General features: G+C 52.7%; 1 protein-coding gene across 5 annotated transcripts in view; it reads right to left on the reverse strand.

Moving 5' to 3' along the window:
* The window catches only part of NEDD4L (NEDD4 like E3 ubiquitin protein ligase), a 198335-nt gene extending 189173 nt beyond the window's left edge, over positions 1-9162 (reverse strand). For 2 of the 5 annotated variants that reach the window (XM_075077893.1, XM_075077890.1), the window contains exon 1: positions 8762-9160. In XM_075077893.1, the coding sequence (XP_074933994.1) occupies positions 8762-8809 (48 nt within the window). In that variant the 5' untranslated portion in view covers positions 8810-9160. Of the gene's footprint in view, positions 1-8761 lie in introns of all 5 variants that reach the window. The other 3 variants (XM_075077889.1, XM_075077888.1, XM_075077892.1) reach the window with 3 other exon arrangements.
* Between the last annotated feature and the right edge of the window lie 2514 nt (positions 9163-11676).

Raw genomic sequence — 11676 nt, forward strand, 5'->3', positions numbered from 1 at the left:
TTTCCAGATCACTTCATTCTTGGAAGGTAAAATGCTTCTTCATCCTCCAAAGGCCTTAAACACAACCACAACCCGCCCCATAGGCACAGGGGGACGAAGAGCAAAGCGCCGTTGGAGCTGCGGTGGCCACCTGACATACACACCGACACCAGCCACGGCCTACAGAGCAGCGTGCTCGAGACATCGCGTCCAGTCTCACCAGGAAGAGGCCAGAAGCGGAGCTCTTCCCCACCACACCCGTTACCACACAGACAGTCGATGAGGAATTCATCCCAGGAGGCCTTCTACTGAGAGTTACTCATCACCCCCACCTCTCCAAAATCCTGCCATGAACACAGTGCTATCATCTACATAAAGATGCTTAAAAAGAGCATGACTTTGAACTGCTTTCAGTTAAAAACAAACACAAGAAAGCACAGATTATATGAACATACTTCCATCCTCAAGCCAGGATTATTCAAAACTAGGAACTGCCAAAGGACAGAGGACAGCATGATTGTGCACCATTCCAAACAATTATCTTCTCCAGCAGATAAACTACATTAAAAAAAAAAAAAAACGTCTTGAGTTAGCATGACACCAATAAAGCAACCCTAATCTCTGCAGTTAGGCACAAAAATACGGTACTACAGCTTAACTGCGAAGCACAACTCATTCATGGAGTTATTCCTCATATCCTGCCAGGGTTGTCAGAATTGTACGTATTTCTTTTGATTACAGGCAAGGCTCCTAATTCCTAGAAATCAGGATTCTGACCAATATCCACATCCTGCCAGTGCACAGGCATTAAGGTTGAAAGAATGGAGGGAGGAAAAAAGTGAACAAATATACACGTTGGGTTTGTTGCCCAGTCAAGACGTCACCTGGAAGACAGACATTCCATAATACATTCAAAGAATCAAGTTTTTGGATTGGTTTTGTTGGGGCTTTGGATTGTTTTGGTGGGGTTTTCTTTAAGCTATTTCAACTGCAGTTAGCTTCCAGGCCTGTGCAATTTAACCGCATCTCTTATTTTAAAATTAATTACTAGTTAATTGCTGCTTCTTTGCAGAAAACAATCCCTTTCCTAAGGTTTTGTTTTTCTTCCTTCTTTATGGGTGGGGAGAGGAAAAGACAAGGGAGCAGGGGAAAGGAGCACTCCACCATTAGGAACTCAGCAATTTAAGAACCCCATGCTGGAAAAAGTTGGCATGACAGCGGGTTAAGTACTTCTGAAAGCTACCGTTCTAGTCCCAGCTGAAGGTAAAACTCCTGGCAGGTTTCAATAATGAAAAGGCAGCAGCTCAAGCCCCAGGCTGAGCTGAGCACGCCAGCAGCAAAACCACATTCCTTTCTCCCAAAAAAAAGTCACCCAACCTGCCACTGCATTCTTACCCAGCTTACCGAAAATAACAGAGCGTTTACAAGATTACACTTCATTTCTTTCTCAAAGGCGACAGAGCTGCCTAGTAGCATTTCTTTTACTACTGCAGTGAAACTTGCTTATTCAACACAATTAAACATTTAAAAGGAAGCAGCAGTGAAAGCAAAAGATGAAGAAATTTATGAAAGTTAAGTGAGATTTTCTGTTTACCGACACCAAGATTTGCAAAACTGTATTTAAATCAAGCTACTTCTGCACACTGATATCGCATCTATGACTTTTTATTGACAGAAGCTGTTGGATAATCCATCCCTCACTGCTATTAAAAGGCCTACAGGTTTCCAGCTCCCTCAGAGAAGTCCCAGTTTATACAACACAGAGTTTAATTAAGCAAGAGGTCTTGGCCCCATATAATCCTCTGGGATTTAGGGGTTGTCAGTTTAGCCTGACTCAGCTGAAATCAGTTAGCTGCCAAACAGGCTGCATCTACTTCAGATCTTGCGACACAAGCACACAGCTGCTTCACATAGCCCCCACGGCAGATGCCTTGTTTCAGCTTCATGCAACATTACCCACAAGTATGACATGAATAAAGATAATGGCACCGAGCCCCACAGTCTCTGATGTGGCCTCTGGATCTGACAGCACCTGTGGAGATAGTCCATCTTGCATAATGAGCCCTATTTGGTTTAGAAAGGATAAATACTGTAATCCGTTGAACCTCTCATTGTCTGAAGGTGCAACTCCAACCTAGAAGCTGCAGTGGTGCGCTCCTTCCTCCCATAACATCCTAAGATACTGGTTTTATTCCCTTCTGAAAGGCAAGCTCATTTGGCACTCTCATCACACCTGGACGTACCTTCAAAACAAAATACAAAAAAACCCTATCAGAGATTCATTACATACAACTCCCAGAGAAAGCTGTGCGCCCCTGAGATTGAGAAGACTGCTGTGGCAGCAGAAAGGTTTTGCTCAACAGAAGTGGGGCTCACAGTCCATGTTTGCTTCCCAGGAAAATGGTATCTGTGCAGAAGCAGGTGATAACCTTGAGCTTACATTCACCATTCCACAGTGCCCTCCAATGGCCAGCCCATACATGGATCTTGACAACACTAAACCCCACGAGACGCTTATCCCTCCCCAACACCAGTGTCCGGGCAGCACTGAATGCAACGGCCCGCCTACCTGCAGCTCCATCCCTCTCCTGCACTCACCCGACTAAAACCAACTCGCTTGACAAGAGAGCGGGGGCAAAGGAGGGGCAGAGCTATCTCAGAATGGGCGTACACATAAAACTAAAAATCCTTCACTTCCTCAGACCCACATTTTAATGCAAGCCACTTTAAATGTCTTTATATTCATTTTACATTTAAACTAGAATTTCCTTAGTGTCAGTAAGAGTGGCCAAAATATGCTGATAACTCATTAAAAGCAGATTTAAAATACAAGCTTTTATGATAAATCTGTTGACCTACTGAGAACCACAGCCTATTAATTTTGTTGTTATGCCATAACAGGTAGATATGCAAGCCCTTTCATTTATGAAATGCTTCCTTATCTGGACTTTTTAATCATTTAAAGTTTTACATGCTGTCCCTGGGAAGCCAATGCACTTAGAATCTATAAAACCAATTCAGATTTTTTTTTTCCATTTAGAAAGTCAATAAAAAAGTTACTATTCTGAACTGCTTATTAGTAAGAGACTGTGTCAGCGCCGTGACCAAAGGAGGCCCCTGCTCACGCTCCCATGAAAGACTTAGGCTTTTATGCAACCAGAGTATTCAGAGCAGAAAAAACAGACTTCTTTTTGAAGAGCCTGCGTTCACAGCGTTGTTCACGAAGGTGCATCTTCTCAGGATCTCAAGGTTATTTGTTTTTTTTTTTATATAAAAGCCTCCTGCTTCGCATAAGCCGCGGGCTGGGGGGGAGCTGGCGGAGCCAGACTATGCACCCGGAGGCAGGCCGGCCCCTCACGCTGAGATTTGGCAGCACTCCGCGAGGAGCCACGGCTGCCTACGCGCTGCTTCTCCGGCATGCCACCCGCAGCGATGGCCGGTGCCATGGTCGCTCACCCCGTGCTCTTCCAGTGCCACAGCGCCCAGTCCCTCCTGCGCAGCTCCGGGAGCCGGGCTGGGAACCAGTGCAATGAGGGGACACGGCCGGAGGGCCCCTTCTCAGACACCAGTCCTGGCAGGGCCCCATGGGGACAGCCTGGGCTCAGAGGACCTCTGGCCCCACAACTGCAGCGCAGAAGCACGTACGGCAGCAAGAGACAGGTTTACCATCGAGGCAATGCACGAGGAAACATCACCTTAAACCTGATTACAACCATCTAGAACACAGACGCTTCCCCCAACAACTCACCATCAGGCTTATTTGAAACATTTATGGTTTGCTTAAAATGCAAAGTAGAGAAATCCAACACTGAACTCCGCTATATCACTGCTTCGTCACTGAGTCTAGCGGGGGAGGAAAAATTGAAGGCTTTTTCCTCAGTAATAAACTAAGTTAATGGGTAAGCAGAGCAATAACATATTCCTTCCAAAGCCTTCGCAGTCCCATCCCATGGACAGCACCAAAACATACACAGGCGAACTTCATTAACATGACACTCAAGGACAGGGAAAGAGACACCCTCAAGGGAGATCGCTCCAGAGCAACAAATCCATCAGGAACATGTCAGCACCAGGCACAAAAGCCAACTTCCCACACGCCTGAAACACTCCGCACAAAAAGAGATGGTTTATCCATTGTATTCCAGCCATATTCCTCGCCACCTCATGGCCCAAGCTGTACCTCACCATGACATCATCGTGGCAAATCTTATTTTTATTCTTTACCCTGATGTTGGATGAAGTACAAGGTAAGCCTGCGCTTTGCAGGGATTCATCCCATCTGCAGGTATCATTTCCATCACACCTGAAGACTGTTTTTGCTTGTATTTACCGAAAGCGTGTCTCATTAAAAGCAGAGTGCCACAGGGGCCTCTGAGGTCTTGAAATCCTTCAGGACTCGTTTCTCACACACAACACTTTGCCCAGTACAGTACACGTGAATTAAGACGAGAAAAAAAGGTTAAGCTGCAGTGAAAATAAATAGTTCTCGATATAGTTAAGGTATATGCAATTATCTCATGCATCAAGATATTTTCATGAGCATAAGCTCCTTTTTGACAATTTCTAATGCATGACAAAATGTCATCTCAGTAGGAAGCTTGTAATTTCAGTTTGTTCAATCACAAGTCATAGAACTTGAAAAGAATGATGAAATTGGAGAGAGCAGTTTCACACACATACCTCTTTTTTGCTTATAATTTAAAATTAGAAGAAAAAAACCAAACCCTCTTTCTTCAGGGATCTTTTTCTGAAGTCACATTATTTATTCAACCAAATGAGATACAAGAGGCTGCAAGTTTTTCTTCCATCCAAGCACACTGAGAAAGGGGAAGCGAATACTTGTGGAAACCTCCATTTTGTTTGGGCCACATTCAATTCCATGACTCTCAAGAAACCCAGACTGCAATGAGTGGGAGGTGTACTTCTCTAAGGGACATATTTCTTTTCTTCTTATGGTGGGGGGGAACAAAGACAACTAAAAAGCAAGTTTATGAGATTACTCCAGTAATTTCCAAAAATCAATAGCCCAGAGTTATTCAATGGTTCAGGAACTCCCTACACAAACAAACGCTGGAAGCTGGGGGAAATCGCTTACATCTCTTGGGCTGGTGCTTCCAGTCCCGCTCCCCTTCCCCCCGCGCCGCAGGCTGGCTCCGAAGGCCTTTAGCAACGGCAGCGTTCAGCCAACGGCCGTCTCCCAAGCCAAGCGCGTGCAACGGACACGCAGCTTGGGTTAGAAGGAGGAGCGCTCTACGCAAGAACGCAAGCCTTTCAGCTACTAAGGGGCATAAGCTTTTAAATATACTTGTATTTAAAGATTGCATGAGAGCACCTAAGCTTCCAGTAGCCTATGTAAATATTATTTCACAGAATCACAGACTGGTTTCGGTTGGCAGGGACCTCGAGGTCACCTGGCCCAGCCCCCTACTCGAGCTAGAGCCAGTTGCCCAGGACCACATCCAGATGGCTTTTGAATAGCTCTAAGGATAGAGACTCCACCACCTCTCTGGGCAACCCATGCCAGCGCTGATGTCACCCTCAGAGTGAAAAATCTCTATGAAGTGAATTTGATTTACAGCTAATTTTAACTAATAAATTAGTTAAATAGAGAGGCAGATTAGTTAAATAGAGAGGCAGATTTATGAAAAGAATATTTGAATAAAAACGTAGTCTGCCAGTGGCTAAATGCAATGGTTGGCTTGTCATCTGTGACTCACTAAGTCCCTAAACTACCGAGTGTCTTAACGCCTATCAGAGTATTTGAGCAAAATAAGAACAGATGTCCATATTGAAGGTATCCACTGAGAACTATAGCTATTTACAGAGATTAATGTAGGCACAAACTCTGCAAACACTTAAGCATATGCTTAATTTAAGACATGAAGTAGGCCTACTGACTTGTACATCTACTGTGCAAGTAGAAGTTAAGCCTATGCTTAATTATTTGTAAGAGATATTGCCATTCTGATGGGAATCCGTTAAGCAAGCCTGCCTTACATTTAAATAACTACTTTTCCAACCAGTAAATGTGCTAGGACAGGTAGTTCTACATCAGGCCTACTTAAAAGCCTACATAAAACAGCATACAACAGAGCTGCAAACTGTATGTCAAACCAAGGCACGAACAAAGACCAATTAATAGTCTAAATATGCCCGCACACATGATTCGGCCTCCCAAGGCTAGCAAAGAGATCTTGCTTTTCAAAACACAGAGACAAGTCAAGCCCAAGCCAATGCTAATGGGACGTCATTATCCACAAAAGCCAGCGTGCAACGAAACTCCAAACATGCTCGCCTTTCTCAACCACCCTCTAGGTTTACCTTTAAGGAAGCTTACCTATAGCCACCTTCCTGAGGGAGATTCTCCTCCTTCAGTGCTTTCCTTTGCCCATATATTTACCACAGACTCAACAACAGTTTAGGCTCTTGGCATAGAGAAAGTGCCGCCCACCAGGCAGCGTAATACCACCCGCGTTCTCCTCCGTGCTCTTCCTCACCCTGTCCCTTTTTCCTTTCTTTCACACTATTTCCATTTGTGGTCTCCTGTCTTACGTTTAGATGATCGCTGCTCTGTTCCGTAAAGCGTCCAGCACCGCCACGGCCTAGAGCAATACAGAAAACAAGAACTGCTCCACCGTTCCTCACAGGTAGGGTGGCTGCACTCATCGCTGCGTCCGTGATGCGGGACCACCCCAGGTCATCGCAGAGAGACCAAAGGTTTGCTTTTCCAAGCGGTTCTTTCTCAAACAGCTCGGTTTTACCTCAGGAGGTGAGTGACAGACGCCTCTCCTTACCCGGACCGCCATGCCCACCCCAGCAGGCCAGGCCCCTGGTACTGGCAGGGGATGTGAGCACCGCTGCAGCAGCGGCCCTTGCCCTCACGAGATCCCTTCCACCTCAGAGCCGAGGTGGAGAGCGGGTGCCGAGTAGCACAGCCAACTGCTGCGCTTCGCCGTCCAGGGAACGTCCCCATGCATTCGCTTCTCTTTAACATTCTGTGCAAGTACCAGCATATGTCGAGGAAGGAGGCAGGGAGAAAAGATATCGGCAAGTACACAACAAAAAAAGCAGCAGCCAGCCAGACTCCAGGATTACGTCCTCAGCCACCTACTCGGGACACGGCAGGATGGCTCACGCGCTCCCCTTTCCCCCACAGATCACGCTTCCCAATACACTCAAACCCATGACAGCACGAAACCGCCACCAAGCCAGCGTTCTGAGGTGCCCACGCTGGGGCGGCAGGCCCACCGGCCCGGCCGCTCCTCCAGCACGCTGGGAGCAGGCACGATGGCCGCAGACCGCGTGGCAGCGGGCCCGGGCTACCTGAAGGGTCAGGCGACACAGAAGCAATCCCGGCCAGACCAAGCTGCTTGGGGCACTCCTGCAGCCTCAACCGCTGCCAGCTAGGCTCGTCCTCGCGCGAAGGCTGCCGGAAACAACCCAGGGAGGAAAAGGTTCTCAGATTTTGTGCTTGCTGTCTTAAGCACCAAAGCACTTAAGCACCAAGGCTCTTGCAACACGCTCTCTTCTCCCCTACCTTCGCTAACGTACACAGCCTTTTCAATCAGGCTGCGCTCACAGCTTGATAAATCAACAAAGCAGAACTAACCACCGCCCCCCCCCTTTACAAAAACACCCACTCCAGCCAAAGTACCTCCTTTTCAACTGGAATTAAACAGTACAGTCATCTAGATTTGGTGCCATTCAAATAGAAGAGGTAATAAAATTGTCTGACAGCTTCTACAGTCAGATTTTTTTTTTTTATGCTGGTTTCTTCTATATGGCAGAAAGATGGACAGAGAGCCCTTCGTGTTTAGACCCATAAAACCAGACCTGGCATTGTTGTAGCTATTATTGACTCCTGTGATTTCAGCGCATCAGCTGTTAGTATCAAGCATATTGCTTGCCCGGGTTGTATTTTTACAGAGCAGCAACACAGCTTGTCCCTTTCTGATGCTTTACACACCGCCGACTAAGGAAGGGGAGCGCCTGGCCAAGGCGATGAAATAAAAGAGGGCATCAATTACAGTTTTTAACGTTCGCGTAAGACCAAGCGGGCTGTTCCGCTTACGCACATCTGATTTGCCAGCACCGCGCACGGCTCTGCGGAAGGCATCCCCGGTACAGCCGGCGCAGGGTGGCTCGTTATCGGCAGTCCTACCTAGTTAATCGTGCTCCATCTGCACCGGGCGCCAGGCTGCGCCTGACACCGGCTCCGCGGTCCCTCTCCTCCGCGGGCAGGGCGGCCTCGCCCCGCCCGCCCCCCGACCGGCGGCGGCTGCCTCCCACCTGCGGCAGCTCCGCCGCCGGCCGCGGCTCTTTGTTCGCCGCCCGCCCCGGCCCCGCACCGGGGACCCGGCCGCGGCCCCGCGGGGCTCTGGGACGGCGCGGCCGCACCTGCCGGGGCTCACCGGGTCGGGGGGTCGCGCTCGGCCGCGGACCCGCTGCCGCGTCCCCCCGCGGCTGCTGCGGGGCGGGGGCGCGGTGCGGGACCGGGGCGGGCCCGCCGGGCGCCCTCCCGGACCGACCCTCGACCTTCGCCCGGCGGAGGGGGCTGCCCGCCGGGACCGGCCACCCTCAGCCTCCCCCGCTCCGCCAAGAAACGGCTGTGGGGCGGCCGGGCGAGGGGCGCCCGTCACCCCACGGCGGGCGGGGCTCCCGCACCCCGGCACACTCGGGCGCGGGCACACGTGCGCGGGCACACGGACACGGGCACACGGTACCGCCCGCGGCCCCGGCCCGGCCGAGGCCACCCGCGGGGCCGTCCCCCACCCCGACCCACCTCGTCCTCGGAGAGCCCGTAGACCGGCTCCACCGCCGCGGTCGCCATGGAGCCGCTGCGCGGGGCGTCCCGCTCGGCGCCGCTCCCGCCCGGCCCGGCCCAGGTGAGCCGCCGCCTCCCGCTGCTGCTGGCCCGCGGGCGGCGGAAGGCGGCCGCCGGAGCCGAGCGCCGGCGGGAAGGGGCCGGGGGCGGTGCTGCCGGGGCCGCCGCTCGGGGGCGGCGCTGGGGCCCGCCCGCGGCTGAGGCGCACCGCGGCCGCAGGAACGCGCCCTCCCCGCGGCGGGGAGCCCCGGCGGCGGCCCGAGGGGAGGGGAGGGAAGGGCACGGCCGGGCGGGCCCAACGGCGGAGGCGGCTGCCACGGGCGGGGAGCCCCGGCGGGACGGGACGGGCCGATTCGCTGCCGCCCCTCCCCCCGCCGGCCGCCGCGCGGGAGGGGGGGAAGGGCGAGGAGCGGCACAAAGCGCGGGGGGCGGTGCGCCCCCGGCCGCCCCTCCTCCCCGCCCCGCCCCTGCCGCGCGGCGGCAGCGGGCGCGCGGAGGGGGCGCCCCCCGGCGGGCGGGAGCGGCGCCGCGGCCGGGCCTGTGGGGCGGGGCAGCGACACCCACCCCTCCCACCGGGGCGGGCGGAAGGACCCCGGCCCCGCACCCCGGCCCCGCACCCCGGCCCCGCAGGGAGCGGCCCGCCGTGCCGCTGCTCGGCCCGGCTGACGGCCGGCGCCCCGGAGGGGCTCGGCGACCCGCGCCCGGGCGCGGCGGGAGCGCGGGGAGGGCCGGGGCCGGGGGCGCAGGAGGAGGAGGAGGCCCCGGGGCGGGGGCAGCGGCACCGCACGCCCGGCTCTTCGGAGCGAGGTAACTCTTGGGCAACGATTTTGCCCGGTGGCGCTTTAGCCCTAAATCACTTCCTTGTGCGGCTCCTGCTCCTGCCTCGGTGCCGCCCGCTCCCGGCCGTGCCCCGCTCTGCGCTGGACCTCGGTCGTTATCGCTCTGTTATCTCCCGGCAATATTATAGTGCTTAAGTAGAGGCTGATGAGCTATAGGTTACATGACAGCTCTGCTCAAACCCATTTATGCATTTACAGGGCAACAGCTGATTTCTATGTTTACCCTTAAGTACGCAACGCATTAATAAAGCCACGTAGGGCCGATGGCACGGGAAAAATCTTCTGTCGCCACACCCCAAACCAAGGCTGCCCTGGATGCTGCAGAAGGAGGTACGCAACAGCTCTTCGGCCTCGCCAGCCTGCAGCGGGGCAGAGCCTGGCGGCGGAGGGTGCGTGGCCCGGTTCAGGATGGGAGATGGCAGCCAGTGGCAGTCTGTGTGAGCCGGGGCTGTGACAGCACAGGAACGCGTCTCATCTCCATCTACCTGTGTCTGCCGCTCGGCAAACTCCAGCGAGGCGCCGGGGACATCCAGCAGGAGGAATAGCTGGGGGCAAATACTACCTGGGGGACAGTGGCGCCTGGAACTGGCTGATCGCCAACAGAAAACAGCCACAATGGCCCAGTAACTATTTTCCCCTTACTGTGTTTTTACAGCAAGGGGTGAATTGGCCACTAACAAAAAAAAAACAACCATCACTAGAGGAGCTCTCAGCTAACCGCTTGGCAGACACACCGACCTCTGCATGCTCGGGTATCACCTTACACCTGTTTTCTGCTCCACAGAGCTGCGGGGAGAGGGAAATCGGAGATCCGTTTTTCTGGAGAGATTCCACAAGCAGTCTGTAAGCCAGAAGGTTTTTTTCCAGCCTTTATTGAAGCTCTTCCTGGGGAAGGAAGGGTTTGACCTCTGCCCAGACAACAGTGCACAAGAGCTAAAATGGCAAGCTGTTAAAGTGCAGCTCATGAAGGCAGTGGCCTTTGTACTCACGTGAATGTCTGCTGGTCATACACTCCATAAGACATAGGCAGTAGCTGACACACATAGGCAGGGTCTTCCCCAGCACCATACCCTGAGACGGCTTGTTCCCCCTTCCTCAGAGTGTCTGTCAAGGTGTCCCCTCGAATGGTCAGGGCCAAAGGAGCCCCTGGCCACCAGGCTCACCCAGCGGTTCTGCTGTCGAGATAAACTCAGTTTTAATACTCTTTTCCTGAGCTTGGCAGAATCTGGATCTAGCTTCTTCCCCATGCTTCTCAATCACCCGCTTTGATTCCTTCACAGAAGCAGCTCCACCACCCCTGATCCCCTGGATGCCAGGGGAAGTCGGGATTCTCCGACCGATCCATCCATCATTCCCTTCCCAGGGGTCTTTCTCTTCAGTTACCTCTGTCTTGCTTTAACTCTTTGCACTGCAGCTTCAGAGCTGTGAGCAGGAGCACAGTCACTGCAGGCTTTCTCAAAAGGCCGCTTTGCCAGCAGTCCTCCAGGCCAGTTTGTCGTTCCACAAGCCCTGCCTTGTCACTGGGGCCTGACCACAAGGCAGAGGTAAGCCAAGTCCAAATCATCTGAAGGGCTAGCTCTGGGAAGTTCAGGTGATACTTGAATGTTTCAAACCGTATGGTTTCAGGAGCCCTTAAAGTATTTTCCTCTGCAGCCAGTTTCATAAACTCCTCTCAGTTTTTTGCCTGCCTGAATCTTCAGGTGTCAGCAGCGGAGACTGTTGGCTGTAACTGGAAACCATTGGGAACTGGCATGGACTATCAGGGACGTGGGGGTTTGTGAAGCATAGAAAGAAAAGGAAACAGGTGACTGTAATTCAACGACTGTAACTGGACTGTAATCCAATTGCTGTAGAGCTGGTGATATATGGAAATCCCTGAATCTGGGTCCTTTCTGCAACGCGTGATCACAAAGGGTGAGCTCTAGGCGTGCGTGTGCTGCCAGGCCAGCCCTGGGCCTCTGCAACCACAGCAATGGGTTTTGACTTCCACGTTGCAGCATCTACACTGGTGTTTTTGTAAAATTGGATGTCACT

The sequence above is a fragment of the Phalacrocorax aristotelis genome, chromosome W (genome assembly GCF_949628215.1).
Source record: "Phalacrocorax aristotelis chromosome W, bGulAri2.1, whole genome shotgun sequence".
Taxonomy (NCBI): domain Eukaryota; kingdom Metazoa; phylum Chordata; class Aves; order Suliformes; family Phalacrocoracidae; genus Phalacrocorax; species Phalacrocorax aristotelis.